The 20,646-nt window shown below is 32.2% G+C and overlaps 1 protein-coding gene across 13 annotated transcripts in view; it reads right to left on the reverse strand.

Moving 5' to 3' along the window:
• LOC124366111 (RING finger protein nhl-1) overlaps positions 1–20,646 on the reverse strand; it is a 356,620-nt gene that overhangs the window by 36,628 nt on the left and 299,346 nt on the right. For all 13 annotated transcript variants that reach the window (XM_046822378.1, XM_046822387.1, XM_046822388.1 and 10 more), the window contains 3 exons: positions 9,109–9,253; positions 5,294–5,572; positions 474–1,805 (listed from right to left, as the gene is read on the reverse strand). In XM_046822378.1, the coding sequence (XP_046678334.1) occupies positions 474–1,805; positions 5,294–5,572; positions 9,109–9,243 (1,746 nt within the window). In that variant the 5' untranslated portion in view covers positions 9,244–9,253. The remainder of the gene's footprint in view (positions 1–473; positions 1,806–5,293; positions 5,573–9,108; positions 9,254–20,646) is intronic.

Consider the following 20,646-nt stretch of genomic DNA (forward strand, 5'->3'; position numbering starts at 1 on the left):
AACAGGAAAAACTCAAAATATTGAGTTGTAAACTAAGCGATTTGTTTAATGTGTTTATGATATAAGTCACTAACGAAATCATTAAGCAAGATTTTTCTTATTTATTTTAAATGGTAATTGTTTACAGTTACTAAATAAAAGAACCAGCTGCATAGGGGTTTCAATGAAGGGTTCTACAATGAAGGGTTTCAATGCAAGTAGTGCCTTTTGTACTACATCATCTGAGCACGGCTGGTTCTCATGAATGGATCTATCCTAGTAATATTCATTTCTTAATTACACGCCCTGAACTATATTTTTAGTTGGTTCGTTTTAGTTTACAGACTTATAGATTTAGATGAGAAAAAATAACATAAATAGTTCACAATTAATTTCTTAAATATATCTATAGTTTTTGTATTTGAATAATACAATTATATATAAATATACAGATATATTGCACAATAATACAAAAAAAGTTGTAGGCCATTTACCTCTTGAGATGGTTTTCTCGCAGGTCTCTCGGAAGATGGAGTGGAACGAGAGGAAGCAGGTGAAGACTGCTGCTGCCTTTCTTCTCTTTCTTCTTCAGTCTTCTTGAGTGCTGAAACTCTCTCGGCAGCAGGTCGTACTGGCTCAGTTGCTGTGGAAGTAGGCTCTCCAGGAGCATTCTTCATCAACCTCTTGATCTTTGTTACTTCGTCCTCCTCACTTATCTGCCTCTGAGCAGCTGCAGCTGTCGTTCTCTTAGGAGGTTGAAACTTTTGGATAGGAGCAGGTGGTGGAGGTGGTTTATCCTTCTTGGTTTCTGAATCTTGCAACCTTTTCATTACTCTAGGGGAGTCGTAAAGTCGTGTTATCCCACTAAGAGGGCCTTTAGCGACATCTTCCGTGTCCAAAACACGTTCCCTATCTTTCTGTTGTGTGTGGGTACCCCCTTCCGTGAAACGTACAGACCTGCTTCCTTGGGTATCATCATCAGAGTCTCCAGCAGCGTGGCGGTTCATCCTCGCTCTTATCCTTGATCTTGCCGTGGACCTGTTTCCTTCATTGTCATAAGGGCTGTCGTAGTCACCACCGTATTCCCCACGTTCTCTGTTCCTACCATATCTACCTCCTTCATATTGGTCACCAGAGTTACGAACTGGTGGCCTCTCTCCAAATTTCCTTCCAGCAAGTGGTGAAAGCCTACCGGATTCAGAGCCCTCATATCCTCTGTCGTAGCCTCTCTCCTCCTGCTGTCTGAATTGCGAGGCAAGTCTGTGGTCACTCTTCGATCTCATCAAACCAGGACCTGGAGGCTGAAGCATCCCTCCACTCTGCTGACCCGATGGTTGAACTCCAACAAACTGATGCGGCATGTTTATGGAGAGATCTCCGTATCCCGAAACGTTCAAGACGAGTTGATTGGGGTCGTGTGCCATTATAAACCTAACCTTCCTATTGTAGTCTCCAGTCTCTGCCTCGAAATTCCTGATAAATTCAACAGTTTTTAGAAATATCTCTTTGGCATCCATCAGTTCACAGTCATCCCATTCGATGTCTTCGGATTGCATGTGCTTATCGGCTAGATCACAGTTGGATTGGATGTTGGATATTTCCGTTTCTAGATTATCTTTAAGCGTATTTAAATTTTTCAGCTCTGTGCTGAGGTACCGGTCAATTTCACAGCGCAAGTATTCAGTGCGGTCCTTCAATGCTTTGTTCAGTCTTCGATAGATTTCGTCCACCTCTTCAGAGACTGAAGTGCAGTTGGTTTGTAGCGCCAGCATGTTCTTTTCCACGACTGCTAACATATCTTGGAGCCGATGCATTGCTCGGCGTACCTTGAACAATAAATAACGAAAAATTAATACAGATTATTACGAATTACAATTGCATGCATATTTTACATGTACAAAGAGTTTTATAAAATAAAACTTTCAAGTCACTTACTCATCCTCAGTCCTCTCGCGTGATGAAACATATAACAGAGAGAAAATTATAGTTTAACAGTTTATTACACACTGTTATCCTATTCCGAAGGCCTATAATTAGAATTGGAACAGAGAACATACAAAATTTTATTACAGTATAGGAATAGATGGAATTATATCTTGAAAAAGTCGTGATTCACTGACATTAAATTTGTGAATTACTTTTACCTTGAGGTAAGTACTTATCAATAGTGTAATGGTCTAGTTGTAGCACATGATAAATTATTTTATTCGAAATTAAATATGTTAGGGATGTATAAGAATGTTTTAAACAAAACATTTTTATATAATGAAATTATTTAAATAAATAAATAATTAATGAATTAAAATGGGAAATATTAGTAATAGAGGAGACAGTGAGATTGAAGGCAAAAAAATTGTCATAAATAATCTGATTAATATATTCAATAAGTTTATTATCGACCAACTGATTATGGTTAGACAGCTTTTTATTTTTCATTATTCAATTCCCATATCCTGTACAAACAACAAAAACAAATAAAATATCCTGTATTTATTTGTATCCTGTAACAAATAAATAAAATATTAAAAAGTATAAAAGAAGAATTGATAATTTTCTATTTACGATTTTCAATCATAATTATGTAAACCATTTTCCAAGACAATATGAAGTTTTTAGTTTTTTTTATAATGACTATATTAATGAGGAATTTTAATTTCTTCCTCCCAACGTTTTCTAGGGAAATGAGGGTCGTAGAAGCCACATCCGAGATTCCTTACTCATTAATTCTAGTTAAGAGTTCTTGAAACTCATCCCTCTCTCCCAAGATGCGTTTATAATTAAACCAAACATTTTTTAAATTTAGCAACCAACTATATTTTTGAAGATATTATTTATATTATCCCCATAATCATTTTGATAATTGTTAGACTCCAAGTATAAATATCTTGAACGTAATACTAAGTATCTCGAGCTTTCATAAAGCAAGCATATCACTTTAGAGACTAAAAATATTATATTTATGTAAAAGTTAAAAAAGTAAAGATGTTTTATTTTACCAGGCGAAGTTAGGGCTAAGAAGCCCTCTCTAACACTTAACCTGGGGACCAACGGCTTAAAGGTGACCACCACCAACGGTCGGGCAGGCGGGCTGCTTGCAAGGACAGGATCGCTCAGCAGTCACCCCTCCAAGCAGCAGCCACGCTCGACGTTGCTTGATCCGGTTATCTTGCGATGACCGCTGTACACGCTACACTGCGCCATTGGCACAGATTTATGTCTGTTTGTCTGCACGATATCTCTAAAACAATCTGACCTATAGTTTTAAATTTTATAAGAAGCTTTATTTCAATATCGACTGATATCGATTATGGTGTATGTCACTCCATGGGATTTGGCCTTGTGTTAGCGGATTTTTCTGCATTAATCTCGTTTGTAAGCATGATGGTAATAAGGGAATAAAAGAATACAAATTAAAAAAGGCTGTTTACAGTTTTAGTAGTTTTAAAATGTATATTCACATATTAACACATATTTATCATACAGGCATACCGTAAAACGAAAATAAATAGAGAGGAAAGTCAATGTTAAAAGTAGATAACAAGATTATATTTCAGCGCAAATTTTATTTTTGGCAATGATGAATTCACATATGTTTTTGCACCTAGGACAAGTAATTCAATACGGTCCCCTCTCCCTCTTTAAATTATGATTAATTATATGAGATTCAAGAAAAGCATGATGTTTTGATAGTACGTTGATACATACATTTTATCTATATTATTATTACTATAGAAAGTAAATCGGAATGATTATGTACTATAGGTCTTTTTTGTTGTTATGATCTATTAATTTTTTTAGCTTTCTAATATTTTATTTCAAGTTATGTTTATTCCTTTTGTTTAATAAATTGCTCCATAGTTTTATGAACAACGAACATACAACCCTATTACTCACGGCAGATTGCAACTTACAAATGCATAATACTGTTTATTTAAACGATAATAACACAACTGTATTGTTTTTTATTTTTAAATGGTTTACTTATATTTTTTTTAAGTTATAAAATTACCATAGCGTATTTTTTCTGTGAGGTTCAAAATCCCCAATATTGGTCAATCTTGAAGATCTGAAATTCACTATCTTAGCGGTGTACTTTTGTATGTATCTACTTTAAACATGTAATTCAATACATATGTAATTGAACACATTTTTGTTAGTTTACTGTAGCCGTTTAAACGCTCAAGCCGCCATACTGCCCAATGTGATGCCGTAGGGACTATAAACAACGGTATTCGAGTTCCTCGGCAAGGTCCACGACAGTTTAATTTTAACGATTATTATATTTCATATGGAAAGACATCTTTTAATAAATTATAATGTGTGAAAATAATAGAAAATAATGTACTGGTATTTATTTCACGATAAAAAAGTATCGAATTTTTCACGATAAACCCACCAATTTCTAGTACATCTAAGTTTTCGGTTTAGACCTCTCGCTTTAGCTACTTGGAAATACAATTTTCACCTTTATATATTTCTGGTTTAGAATTTCAAAGTGAAATTATATTATAACATAAAGAGAGACTGGTATGAGAACTACTTTATCAGCGCGTGATAGATAATGAATGATATCCATAGTTATCGGCTGTTATAAGACCGTTAAAATTTAAGGATTATTTTTATTTAAATGGAACTACATCTTCCAGTTATCTTGGATTTAAGAAGTAAATAAAAACATAATGTGTGAAAACACGTGCGGCCCCACTCAGACTGTGGTCCTAGGCCGAGGCTTTTTCAATCTAGTTTTCAATCCGGCCCTGAGTTTTTTTACCCGACCTATCTGACCAAAACTTTTATTGAAAACTGCTATTGACTGTAACTCAATTAAGAAACACTTGGAATATCATGTGGCAAGACATCTCGAGAAATACCATTTGTAAACGTTAAGTTGTGCATGAAAATTCACTCCTTCGTAAACTCCTGATTAAGTTATATGAGGGTGCATGTCCATTTATTGGTGCACTAGTACACCTTCATAGATATTATCCTGATTATGTTACGGAGAAGCTAGTATACCTCAACAGATATTATTCTCACGGAGAAGACAGTACACATCCACAGATATTATGCTTGCTACCCTACCTGATTAATTTACGTAGAAACTAGAATACCTTCATAGATAACATTCGTACTATCCTACCTGATAAACTTACAGAGAAGGCAGTACAACTTCACAGATATTATGCTTACTAACCTACCTGATACATTTACGGAGTAACTAGTATAGATCCACATCCAATATTTATATTAACCTACCTGATAAACTCACAGAGAAGGCAATAGACATCCACAGATTGTATTCCTACTGATCTACCTGATTATTTATCCTGGTGATTTCTCTCCTTAGGATGTCCATATGGGCTCCCTTGCAGTCTCCGCAGATCTCTTTCTCGCAGTGGACGCACATGCCGCAGTACGCCTTCTCCGAGCATACTCCACACCTCTTCATCACCTGCCCACTCGTCGGGTCTGGCAGCTCTCCCGTGATTTCTATGTGAAGTTCCAGGAACCGCTGTAGAGTCACGTTTGTTGGAAACCCCTGCACGCCCTGGTATGGGATGCGGTGTTCGGCTCGGCACTCGGGGCATTTCACCTGGCATGATACAGCTTTTATTGTTTATCTGATTGCCCTAAGGTATGAAAAAGTTCCGTTTATTGCATTCGTCATTGTATACATACAGTAGCAATTGCTTATTAAAATGGTTTGCAAATAAAGGAGAAGACAAGGAGACAAGGAGATGCCCTTTTAAGCGTTATTATGTCCCTCCTCATAGGCAACTGACCTTCAATAAAAGAGAGTAAGGAGATGAGATTTTGGTATGAAAAAAGTGGTAATGTCAAAGGAAGATTTAAACCTGTGTTGTCTGTAACTAAAATCAAGCCATGTTCCACGTCTACCACGGAAAAGTTTATGAAACCGTAACAAGCAGCAGTGACCCGGTTCAAAGTCTTGAACCCAGTTATCTTCCCTGCTCATGTATACGTCTTTATATAGTACATGTAAATGTTGCTTGTTGTGGCAGCAGAAGGCACTGACTGTACTGTTTCAGAGCACCCTGCACATCCTTAGAGTGTCAAGTAACTTATAAAATTCTTGCTTGTAGTAAATGTTTGCCTTTCTAAATTATTTTATATTATTTCCTTTTTAATTTTCCCAATAACATGCTGGCGTAAGTTGTAAGTTTCTCACTGACGAGGTCCAGGAGAGGAACTCTTGCCTCCTGCTGCCTTTTTCATTTATGGGTGGTCGCAGACACCAGATTTCAGGGTTTTCCTGCTCTGCCAAAAACCTGGCCTCTATGATGAGATAAATATACCACTAGTCAACATCTTTGATACCCTGCTATTTGTTTGATTTATTTATTTGTTATTTTTACGAATTATTATAGTTTATAGTTTGTTATTTAGATTTTAAGTTTAGTTTAAATGATATTCAGTTTTATTTCTAGGTTTTTATTATAAACCCGCCCTTAGCCGAAGGATACAGGGTGGAATTAGCTGTATTGTTTTAAATTATGGCTGCTCCTATTTGTATTTATTTATCTAGGTACACCTGAGGTTACACCAGATGGTTAACACTACTCTTTTTTTTATAATTTGTCAGGCCCATTTTGTTATTTCGCCAGGAAGGTTCTTACCTTGGTGGAAGATGTCTTGATTTTTTTTCTTTCAACTGTATGTAGTGGTGAATTTCTAATTAGTAAAAGAATCTGAGCACGCTATCAACAGTGTTTTGTTTTCCTTCTAGGTTTAGATTTCATCCGCCATCCCGTTCGCCACCATGGGTGCTCGCTTCGTAATTGTCTACTTTGGGTGTGCGAACGGGTTTTTGCGGTTTCAGCAGTTAAAGATTATGATTCTTTCTGTTGGTAATTCGGGCTTAAAGTTAAATAAAATACGTAGTCAAAGCATATGAGGAATAATTTAGGTTTATCGTATAATCAAGATGAGAGACGAGCTGTTCAAGACAAATATTCGTGTACAGTACGCAAATACAATAGCACTGAAATAATTGTGATCGCGAAATATTTGTATTTCATTATTTGATTTCCTTAATACTTATATGTTATAAAAGTTTAACTCATCAAATTCATATTATCCGTCACAAAAAAGACCACTAATTTAAACTGTAAAATGTCCGTACCTAATTTTTAATCTTCCCATAATTGTATTTTTGTCTGGATACAACATTGTCCGATTATCTGTTTTAAACTCATGTAACTCCACAAATAGTTATTTAAACAGTACAGTAAAATTGATAGTTATACTCTTCCCATCAAGGACATTATTTATCATTTAAATCTCAAAATATTGACCCTAGGTATATTTTTATTTGATACCTTAAATCTCTTATTTCAGAAATATCATATTTTTATCAAAGAATAAATTTTGCTACTCATTCAAGTTACACTAATTTCCATACACTTATTGAGTATACTAGTTTTAACAAAAGAGCGGATTCTTTTTGACGTAAGCTACAAAAGAACATACAATGTGGATATACAACATGTAAAACCGATTTATAGTTACTCCTTCATCGCAACTCGTTGTATCGTAGGTCATCATTAAAAAACAAAGTTTAGTGATGTAACTGAATATTATGAGAGTTTAAAAATCACAATTAAATTTCTCAGAAGCATGAGTATACACATAATGTTGCCACATAACAACTTAAATACATGCATTTTTATGTGTCAGGCAGAAATATTATTAATTTTATACTTGTGTAGTATTATATTGTAAAATGTTTAGTAGACATATAATGAAACTACTCGTATAAACTGTATAGAAACATTCAAGTTGAGAAACATAAACTTGGAACATTCATATTCACTACACGACGTTGTTCATTAAAAACGAAACTTTGCGGTCGGAAAGACAAATGGAACAAATGGCTTGTGTGCGTATGTTTACAAAAGACATCAAAGTTTGTCGCAACAAAGGAATTTCAGCTACAGTTTTCAAACAAACACAAACATGTCGTTGGCTTAATGAACTTCAGCCCTCAAACGTGGTTTAATTTAACATATCATTAAAATATCACAATGTACACTCACCTAAGCTTATTAGTTGCATTCATGATAATTATTTGGCAGCAAGAATAATTAAGAACAGGAGACTTAAGTAATAGAGACAACATCACCTTAAAATTATGTTATAATCGTAATAGAAATATTATTTCACACTCAATAAATGTAGAAAAATAACTAATATAATGGCATTTATTTTAAAGAAGCAAAACGGGTGTTTGAGGTAAACACAACGTACGGGTTTCTGAATAAGTTTAAAAATCATAAGGTATAGAATTACAGAAAAGTATGTAATTTTCAATGCGTGAATATATTTTAGGCAAGTACTCTTTTTTAATAAAAGGATTATTCATATTTAAATATAGGCATCAATATGCTAGATGAAACGTAATTAAAAAAAAAGAATAAGTAGTTTTTTAGATCATTGCCATCGTCAACGTTACAAAAATAGAAGAACACTTTTCAAGAACTCAACTCTGTCATCTTTATATGCCAAAAAACTTTAAATATAAGGTTTAATATAAACAAAAATAGAAAGGAATGATGAAAAATCATATACTTTACATTCTCACCGTCTCTGGTAGGTTTCGGGTTAAAGGGCTTTTATTTTGTATAGTTACATGTTTTTACTGGCTCCAGTCACGGTAGACACTTAGATATGTGGTTTGGGTTTTTACGTACTTATTTAACTGTAATAAAGATTTTTACAGTTCTTTGTCGTATCAAATTTAGTTAGTTAATAATGTTTGTGTATTTATAACATCATGTAGAGCTTGTTTAGACATACAACTTACATATACCTTACTAGTATTATTATTGTTTAGACATACAACAAAAGAGAATAGATTCCCATGCTCGAAATGTGGAATTTTCCTTATATTACGTATGGCAAATCCCACATCCTTACCAAATAATCATTATAAACATTAAACTTAAAACAAATATTTGTGCTAATTTCAAATCTAAGGCATTCTGTGTGATAAACCTAAGAAAAAATTAACATATGATAACAATGACTATACTTAGAATGTTAATTCAACTGACATGTAAAGAAGCACCAGAACCTATCAGTCCTTTACGTTAATCTGCAAAATCTGACCTGTCTCCTGACGTAATCGACCAGGCCGTCCATGCAGGGCTCCATGCAGAACGAGTGTTGACATGGTAGCAGCTTGGGGTTGCGGTATCTGTCCAGGCAAATGGCACAGGTCAACAGTTGCTCAAACTGCTCCATATTTTGTTATCTGTAACAAGTTATTGTGGCATGAGAATACATTTATATCAGTATTATTTAAGTATGCACTATTATTTTGCAGCAACTCAAAGGTGACATTTTAGTTGTTTGCCAAAATAGTTAAATTAATAGTTTTGAGATAAAGATACTAATTTTAAGAAATTCAATCAGTTCAAGAATTAGGGGTTGTGGGTTTGAACATAACTGCCGTAGGCGTGGTTTGCAAGTTTGTCGTGTCCGTGCCCACGCTCGGATCACACGCTTCCTCGAGCTATATTTGCTACTTCTGGAGTGTAATGATTGATTTATGACACAGTTTGTCTATAACGTCTTAGAGCACATTTTATAATATTTTATTTTGAAATTGTGTTTCTGGACTTTGACAAAACTGTTATATTCATACATACTTAAATTTGATTGCTTGTATTATTAAATATAGCTTAGTGAACTTATTACAAACATTTCATTACAATGACAGAGTAGATAAGGAGATTATATTAGGAAAAACTCTTATTGGAAATTACTTTCTACCTTATATTTAGGTTACCTTATTTAGGTTAAGTTGGATATTCAACCTCTTGTTAAGGAACCATTTATATAAAACTAAATAAAGTCGAATTATGTAATAAGCCCTTGATACTAGGAATAAACAAATTCTATTCAACTATCCACTTTTATATATGATTATAATTACGGTTTTAAAGTTCTAAAGGATTGAAAATTTGGCAAAAATCATTATGTATTTATGACTCGCTCTGGTGAACCTACTTCAGTCAATTAATAATAGAGATAAACTTGGGGAACATATCTCAGGTTTAGTTGAAATAGTTGCGTAATACAGCCTTCCTGGAACATTAATTAATAATTCTATCTTCCCTCTATTTATCAACGTTATGTTGTAGTTACAATTGCAAGTCAGTTCATATTTTGGTTCGGGACAGCGTTGGTCAAACGTTGTAAGACCCTTACATTATTTTATATTTATAATGTGTAATAATCAAATGCTCATTCACTCAAGGTGTGCCGTTTTGGACATAAAATACATTTGACGATTTGGCTCTGCCTACAGGTTTAATAGTTTCAATGTTATATATGTAAGACATTTCGTATCTATTAAATCGTTTAATGTAAAACTATATTTATTATAGGATAACATGAGTATATTATTTCCAAGATTTACACTATGGAAATAAAAGGGTAGAGTTAATGCCTAATAACTAGTTAGTTTTTTTAGCTAAACGTTTTATTATAATGTTTAAAACTTTTCAGCATACTTGACCATAATTTAAGACGAAATGAGTGGTCATACTATGTCATGAATCACAATATTTCAGATTTATCGATAACTATTTAATCTGCAGTAGTAAATTTACACTTTTAATATATCCAACACATTTTAAAGAAAGAAAATAATGCGTGCACTTAAAAATAAGTAGATTTTCTGTAGTATGTAACATTCCAAAGGCGTCATTAAAACATAGACGTAGTTAAAGCTCATAACTAATAGGAAAATATGGCTTTTGGTTAGGTTATGGTTTTAATATCCTTCATATGTATATATGAGGGCCTCGAAAATTTGCATTCTTGTCCGTCTGTCACATATCACCTCGACTTGAACATTTCCTAAGTTGTTCTTATACAGGAATCGTTTAGTTCGGTCATGATGCAGTCACTCCATGGGATTTGGTTGAACGTTTGTGAACAAATTTGTATTCATAGCAACGAGAAAGTCAAAGAATAAACAAACAACAGATTACCTAATCGTTTTGCTATTTAACATGTTACATATAGCCATAGACTTGCAATTTTGCATGCAGCCACAAAAAATGCGGGGCAAACTCATTACATTTACAAAACTGACATGTTAAGTAAAATTAGTTTTTCAGGTTTGGAGCTGACAATTATAAATGCACAAGTATGAAAAATGCTCATATATATTATTAAAATAATACAAGTATTGTTTCATGTGTGACCAATATACGATAATAGGATTCACGGTAAATTGAAGAGAATGTTACAGAGGTAAGGGCAACAACAAAGACCAGTGGACCCTGAGTTGACTACTGGTGAGCCACTAATTCAGTAACAAGATCTAGGACAGCTTCCAAAGTAATGACGTTGACATCTTGTAGGCGGCCTGGTCACTTTGACATTTATTGCTTGTCTTAGAGCTCTAGAAGTATACACTCTACCTTGAAGTGGTGAAATTATTTGGGTAAAAGTGTACTCGATATCACTAATTAAAAGTAATTAGGTAGCGGTTCGTTAAAGGACCGCATAATTAATTTAATTTAGTGCAATTTTCTATTCCTTAATATAAATTAAATATAAACTGGGTTCCTTGCGTTTCGATTAGCGAAAGTATTTATTCTCAGCTTAATTAAATCTAAGTTTAATTTTAAATCATAATTTACAGGTAACATTGAATTAGTAACCTTAATTTATTTTTAATGCTCGTTACAACTAAGTAGTTAAAGTTATAAAATTCAATCACCGTTTCCCAATATGGTAGGTAGTCAAATTTTACACTCCTCTTATGGAAATCATCAATACATGTTTCTGATGTATTTGAGTTTGATGTGTCATTTTAAGATTTTTTATTATTAGTGTTATTTTGATTTAATTAACCGTTTAGCCGCTAGGAACGCAGATTAAGTAAGTTTGTTTTTCACAATTAGAGACGTGTTTTGCGATTTTCAAACAATAAAATTTAAGCCATTGTGGAAAGCTTTAGTCTAAATGGAAATTGAACTGGTGTTGTAATTTCACAATTATCTCTTGTTATAAAATAACCTATAGTTATTTAAAAACATAATTAACGCAACTAAGTTGTAATGTGTGAAACTTTATATAGGTACATTACAGCCATAAAAGATTATGTTGCTAAGAAACAACCACTTTTATTGTTGAAACTGTCTCTTTTGTTTTTAATTTATCTAATCAAGTAATTCCTTAGTATGGTTCAAATTTTTTTTTGTAAGTGATATGCAACATTCTATCACTTTGTTGCATATATCATCCACAGACTATAATATTTATCCCCACACAATGAAAAAATCAAGTTGGATATTATCCGAGAATATTATTGGTGAAGCTGTATTTGCTTCTAGCCGATTAAAATTTGTATAAACACCTCAAGGAAAAACGTGATTTATTCTATCCATTAGTTTCTAAGGCACTCTTGTACACTTAATTATAATTCCACTTAGAATCTTACTCTGGTAATAAGGAGTACATGAGTGAACGGTATTGTAATTTTTGTAATGCGATATAGACATTTTGTTTCCATAAAACACATATCTGCATATTCCAAGATACACGGATTAGAGATTATATTATTTAAAAGTTACTAAAGGTACGCTAAATCTTTATTAGTGATCCGTTGAGCTGTACATATTTAAAGATCCGCTTCTGGCATCTATTTCCAAGTTTGCATTTATAGTGGACGATTTGGGTTGAACCAATTTGCTTATCGGTTATGATGCAGTCTCATCTGTTTCCTGAAAAAGAAAATATATACATCCCTATGTAACTCTGACTGGAAGAACAATGTTTCTTGCTGATCTTCTAATCTAAGTGTAACCTGACTAAGTAGACTTTAAAATTACAATTATATGTTGCGCCCTACAAATCACCAAACCAAATTTTGTAAAAATATGTGCTATGCATCATATATTTCTTGAGATAAGTTGCGGATAAACTTACGCACAATAACAGCTCAGGCCACAGGCAACTTTGACTGGCTCAATTTACTTCTATTATTGAGTTGTCGTTAACGATGCATATCACTCGACCGAATGGAAAATATCATTTTCTGTGTCTGTCTCGCTGTCTATCTCTACTTCTTTCTGATTAACATCGACGAAACTAACGTATGTATTTTAATGTATTAAGTAACAAGACATAACGATATAAGTCAGTCGTCCTTCATCCTTTGACCATACGATTGAAATCCATCTTGTTGCATGTCCATCATGGTATCAGGAAGAGCGTTATTGAAGCTCCCACACAGTATGATAATAGAATATATATTTTATAAGCCGAGGGATGTAGCAGTCTCTTAAAGCACGATTATCTTTGTCTGTATCTCACAGAATATCTTGAGAATGAAATATGCTAGAGTATTGACATTTTGCATGCAACTTCAAAGAACCCGTTCCGCGGCACATGGTGTGTAGTACTGCCACTTTTTCTGTTAAGTTGGCAGAAAAACACCTTCATGATCAACAATGAAAGCAGTATAAGTATATTTCAATAAGTCAAAAATTCAATCCGTTAATGAATTTTTTCACTGATCTAGGAAAATTAAGAGAAATCACCGTTTTATATATTTTTATCTGGCATTTCTTAAGCTTTTCAAAACATTTCATATATGTTAATATACTCGTATAACCTCACCACTTGTCTGTGAGTGTGACTTTTCCCAATTCAATTAAAGTATAATTTAAATTAAAATGTCTTTTCGAACATAGAACGTCACAACAAGTACAACAATAAAGGTATGAATCTGACTGTCGGTACCTTTTCTACACATATATATATATATATATATATATATATATATTTAAATATATATATATATATATATATATATTCCATTAAAATATTTTAATTTAGTTTGTAATACCTCGGTGCACAAAAGCTAATAATTTCTTTTGGTGGAACGATCTAAAAATGAACAAATATTACTTTTTTTTGCTTTCACTGCTGTTTGTTATTAACGCTCCGAAAGTGACGGGTTTGTGTTTATTTGAAAGTTATTTGAGTTTGAAATGACGCAACTTAAAGAGAAATGACATGTTTGCGAGTTTGGCCGGATGTGACGCTCGCTCGTGTTTCTGACGTCACAATATGTTTGCTACCGTCAGTTCTGCGGCTGACGTCCGGTGGTTATTTCACAAAGCAATCATAAACACACGTGAGTTCCAAAGCATTTTACAACAAAATAATAAAATGTTAAATGATTCGATGCAAAGTATTCATCAAAAATGTTTTATAGTGATAGAAGTGCGCTTGGAAATTATCTAAATTGCCTTTTGTAGGAATATTATTTTTCATGCAAGGCTGATAAATATTGTGTTAAAATTAATATTTGCATAAATTTAACATTTAGTTTCAAATCTTGTATGCACTTGACATAATTATTTTAAAGAAAACCTCTTGAGTTGTATTACATTTCAATTAAAACCAAAGCATAAAGATTTAATTATTGAGGACTATTTCATTAAAACTTATTTAAGTACTGTTATTATTGCAAATCGTGGTAGCATTGTAGATACAATGTTCAAAATGTTTTATTTAATTCACCTCTTTTACAATGTATAATCATGGGACTATAAGAGTTTCCGGTCAAGGATATTAAACTGAGATGTCTCTTCCTGTGTTGGACGTTTCAAAACTGATCATAGAACTTGGACGATTTAACGTACAATAGTTCGCTTCTCCCACATAAACTGCTATTTATTTATGAAAGTTATAGAATTTCACTTGATTTGGGATTAAGAACTATACAATCATAATGTAAGGCCCGTATTTTAGCTGTATTACACTTTTAAGAACAAAGCCATGACCTGTTTTCAAGGTTTTCTGGTTCAGCGAGGTTGAAAAATCTCGATAAAAAGTTCAGCAATATTTTGGCCTCAATGTGGAGATTCATTTTCAGTCAAAAAATATTAAACTAAAACTGGCAGTACCAGTAATACATTTCCGCAGGAGAGTACAGTTGGAGCTTTATCGTGATTAGCTGAAGTCCATCCTATAACCAATCAATCTAAGTTTAGCTACGAATATCCTTATTACAAACTGCCATGTTTTAGTAAATCTTCACTATCTTCTTTTTTGAGTTTTTTTTCTGTCTTAATTATGTTTAAGTTTCATCTTAGTAATTATGAATAAACGTGTCCCAAATTTGCAAGTACCTAAGCATACTAATAAACATTAATTTTCGTCCTATGAAATTACAATGTATATCATGCAACGCAATTATAAAAAAAGTCTTATAAAAACAATGCACCTTGTGATTGAAAGACAACTTGTATTTTTTTATATATCGTACTATAAAAATTTTGTTTGTTTGAGGAATATATTACGGTTGTAATTTAGATAAACTAAATTTTAAAATAATAAATTTTCACAGTTTAAGTACGGAGCTTACTGAATACATTTTCTAAAATACAAATAATAATTTTCCACAAAATTATGTTTTATACATTTAAAAATTTAACGATAAACAATTTTTTCTAAGCAAAGAAATGAATTTTAGTGAAAATTCATCATTGAATTTCGAATAGCTGATAGTAATAGATTGTTAAAATACATTTAAGCCCGACCAATCAGTTTAGAATGGATGAACGCATTCAGCAGTAACGAATAAAGTTGTAGATACAAGGTGGAAACCAATTAGTAGTTGGGGCGGAAATTAATTTGCCCGTAACTAAAGTTATCCCAGTATTAGAAGGAAGTCTATGAGACAGTTGCGAGTTCCCTGTGACAAGAATGAGACTTGATGAACTTGGTGCGGCGACTCCCCAACTTAAGGCGACTTCTCTGTCTGACATGGCTCAGCGTGGGGTAATTGGTTCAGTGTTGAACTTAGGGAAGAAACTTCATGAGCTGCAATACCCTTCATTACTGGAGTGGTATTATAAAGATTAATCATTCAAAAACTGGAGTGTCGTCTTCCTTTTAAAACTTGTTCTATTTTATAGACTTACATTTCATAGTAAAATAAAATTGTTATTAAGTAAAACTATTGTTGTTTTAATCCTTTAGTTGACATTTTCTATTTACGTAGAAACCAACAGTTAATTTATAATAACATTGTGTAAAAGGGTACTAATAACATAAATCTTTGTCAATATATGAATTTACATATTGCATACTAGGTGATGCATTTATTCCTAAGCGTATAGTAAGAAAATGTTTAGAATTATGGTAAAGAAAGAAAAATGCTACACCCCAACATCCCTCATGATCAGCCAATTTGAAAAAATCTCATGCATTTTAGGTACACGTTGTCTTAAAAATGTATACCTACTATATATGGTATCTGTTTGAACCCTAAATGAGAGGAAAGATATATTTACTAATTAAGAAGTGATGGAAAATTTGGATTTTATGAAAATCCGGTACTGTTTGTAACTAGATGGTAATTTACCTGTTCTATTCGTTTATTTTTTAGGTACGAGTTGACTTCAGGAAATTACTATTTGAGAATTGTTTGAGTTTTTTTTATATTAGTTCTCTCATTGTACGTATATTAAACCTCTTCCTTTTTCTGTTGTTATTTCAAATAAATAGACACTGATAGGCATACAATTTGTGAAATATATACCTATTTTAATGATCAATTTTCTAACTCATAACGAATATAACACACATATTAAAATAAATTAATTAACCTCTAATGGGCCTTAGCGTAATAAATGATTGAATGTATATATTTATAATAATAAAAAATATTTTATAAATAAATGGAAAAAATTCATTTACATCAAACAGAGTACATTCCAAAAACAGCGAGTTTAAGCATCATAGATGATACGTATGCAGTCGTTAATCATATGAGAAAGAATTGGTTTTTACTTTCCTAATAGACGATAAAGAGATTAGTGCAGACAAAATCGTACGTCGTATCGGATTATACAAAGTTATTTAAATACATGTTTCCAATAAAAATACGTTTCAAAATTTCAAAAATACATAGTTAATAGGCAAACACCCCCGAAAAACAGTTGTGCTTTTGATTTTTAAGTTTTTTTTACTGTTTTACTGTGAGATAAAATAGTGTAATTAGTTACTTTTTATTTATTAATCAAAATTTCTTTCACTATTCAAGACCTGTTTGAAACACTTAGGAGGCAAAATCAAAATTAGTTTTATACAACAAAAATTCACTTTAATATAAGTGAAAAAGTGATAGAGCGACATAGCAAGACATGCAAAGAATAAATATTGAGTCACTAGTTTAAAAATAAAAAATAAGATTTTAAAGCAGATATAATCTAAAATAAACACTACCAATCACACCTGATGTAGCATATACTATTATTAGTACACCGTCACAGTCTCGTGTAACTGCAGCCCACGTGTTGGTTCCTGGCCAGCCAACACCTACCTGAATGTTTCACGAAGAAATTAATGAAGGGACAGTAGAAAAATACACTTGAGTTCGAGACACGTGCATTTGTGTTGAATAATCCTCCAAAACTTCTTATATGATTAACTCTTTCTCCTATTCATTGAGTACTAATCAAGAAATAAACTTTTGCTTGTAGAGCATAATGAAATAACTTTCAACAAGAAACATTAAGACAAAAACAAGAAACTAAAAACATTAATTCTCCATGAATTTGCAAGGTGCAATCTCGTTTTTCATTGCTAATTAACGTGAATTTATGTCAATAAACAGATATAGTTGAGTATTGAAGGACCCGACATATCTTTTACTGTCATTTCGTGTGTGTGTGTGTGTGTGTGTGTGTGTGTGTGTGTGTGTGTGTGTGTGTGTGTGTGTGTGTGTGTGTGTGTGTGTGTGTGTGTGTGTGTGTGTGTGTGTGTGTGTGTTGGAAATTATAGCTAAACTAAAATTTTGTAGAATTGCCGCCATCTTAAAACGTTTTGTTTCTCAAATATTACTAACAAACTAGCCCTAACTACGTGCAAACCCTGTCTATGTACTACATTTAATCCTAGTTTATAACTGCGGTGGCTATCATATTTACGATTATTCCTATAATACTCTGTAATACTCTGTACTTCTTTAAACTTTGTATGCCAGCAATTTGGAAAAACTACGGAAAAAAACACGTGAAGACAAATGAGAATTCTAAAAGACTTTCTTGGTTTTTGTTATAATGCATAATAACCTATACATAACTATTAATTTCCCAAAATCGAAACAGAATTCTTCAATACGTACTCAAAACCTTTTAGAAATACACATAGACAAATTGAAAAAGTAAAATGATCAATTTAGTTTATATTTATAAAATACGTTAAAAACTTGTATCCTTTGAAGTCAATGTTGTTAATTGGTCGAGTTAAAGTTTTTTTACAGTTGTTAATGTGCGTAAATTTTTATCCCCAAAGCTGGTATTTGTTCACACAATTTACTTATGGTGGTTTTGAATTAAGAGTATTTATTAAATTTGGAAATAGCAAAAATTTTCATAAAATTAGAATGTTTAATACTATAATAAAAATGGGTTGTTTAATGTAAATATATACAATATAATATTAGTTGTTTAAGATCTAACTAATATATTATTTATAATGTTTAATTTAAGTTTTCAAGTTGTATACATGTACATACACTTAATCCAAATACAGAAATGAATAATATAACAGCTTAAGTATGTCCAAAGAAATTTTGCAAAATATTGTAAATTTAAACATTAAATGGCTTGGTAGCAGTTCTGTAAGGTGATCAATTGTTGCCCAACTACCCTTCATTGGTGTAAATAATTAAATTAACAAGTTAGTCTCCGAAGTTAGAAGGACCATTGATTTAATTAGGGCTTACTAAACAAAGTTATTTGGGATCAGTTTATTTAATACTCTAAATAAGTAGAATAAATTAACCCACCTATTTTGTTATCAGGTTATTACAATACTTCAGCGACTGTTTTATTTACTGTTCCATGGGTATTTACTGAAAGAACATTTTTATCTTGCACTTACGGATAACGATTGTTGTAAAGTGAAAATCGCAGATTAAATAATAACACTATCGGCGTACCTTTAAGAATGAAACGAGCTATAGATTTTATAGTTATTTTTTTCGAGTGATTGCACAGTTATGCTTATCCAAATGAAAGTAACATTTCTGGAAATATGAAGTACGGAAAGATGTTGTTTGATTTTAAAGTATAACTTTTCCTTAATGGAAAAATATTTTGTTCCACATATTTTCGTAAATAGTTTTTGAGGAGAAATCTTTTATTTTATCCATTACTCGAATCTCTACTTAACCAAATAAACTAAATCTATATAAAATACGGAAAGATAAACATGAAACGTCTAAAATTTTTACGTAAGCAAAATAAAGCCTATATGCTGTTTGTATAAGGTAGACCATTCTAAGCTCGAGGTAAACAGGCCAACTGAGGGTATAAAGAGAAGTTACAAAATGCTTTCATGTGCCCCCGTTCATGAGATGACGAAATTCAAACATTTAAATCGAAACTGTCAAAAAACACTAAAATAAGGATTGTTAAGATAAATGATTATTTATATATGAATAAAAAAACCACGGGCTTTTACTATATGTACATTACGAGAATTATTTTTGCGGTAACGATGTCATACATACCAATTCAGAGATGAAAATTAAATACATGTGTTATCATTTATCTTAATGTATAAACACATACATAAATTTAACCTCGATGAACATCTGGTATATGATGTCAAGTATTGGAAGAAAAATTATGTAGATTTAAAATGGTTACTATGCGTCCAGTAAAGGAAATATATTCACAACAACATCATTACTTTTTTGACCGTATCCCTCGTAAAGCAGTTAGGTTAGCGGGAATGGTTGACAGTTATTTAATTATTGTAATTCATTATACTATGAGGAAATGTTTGTGTTTTGGATACTAATCTTTTAAAATATAATTTAAATAATTACTACCTCTACATCAACTGAGTAAATTATGAAAGTAGAGATAAATTAATAAATACGCCCATTAATAAATTAGTGTTCTGAATATAATCAGCTAAATAAACATAAAAAAAAACTATTCCTGAAAATCTTCGCAGGCTAGAATTCAACATTATCTTACATTTCTGAAGTATAAACTTGTAAGCTAGTTTGAGAAAGTGTTAAGAGGAAGTAAATTACAAGCATATTAATTCTTGGTAGAACAAAATGTAACGCAAAATTTCCCGTAATATTTAATAACTAATATATTTTTACAAAATAATTATCTTTACAGTTTATAATAATAACTATTCCTTCATAACACTTCAAAAAATAATACGTCTGTAATTGGATAAGTGTTAACAAAACTTCACACTTAAAAGCAAAGCAAAATTTATCTCATAAATGTATTTATGCTTATCCGCAAGATGTTTCTAAAACTACACGAGTTATATTATTGACATGTTATAGCTTCATTTCTATATAACACATGACAAGCTTCTTTTCTATATAAGGACTAGCAGTTGCCCGCGGCTTCGCACGCAATTTCCTGTTGAAAAACAGTACACCATATTACGTATTCTTTTTCTCTTCACGTTTTAAACACTCCTGAGATAATTGATAGTCATCCCTCGTGAGCTTCTTGGGCGCACGCTTTCTAACAGCGTTTAATAGTATTTTCATTGCAAGAGATAGTTTATTGATCAATGGCGCAATATAAATTTAAAAATTTGGCAGTAACTTTGTCTATGCAATCT

This window comes from Homalodisca vitripennis, chromosome 7 (assembly GCF_021130785.1).
Source record: "Homalodisca vitripennis isolate AUS2020 chromosome 7, UT_GWSS_2.1, whole genome shotgun sequence".
In the NCBI taxonomy this organism is placed as follows: Eukaryota; Metazoa; Arthropoda; class Insecta; order Hemiptera; family Cicadellidae; genus Homalodisca; species Homalodisca vitripennis.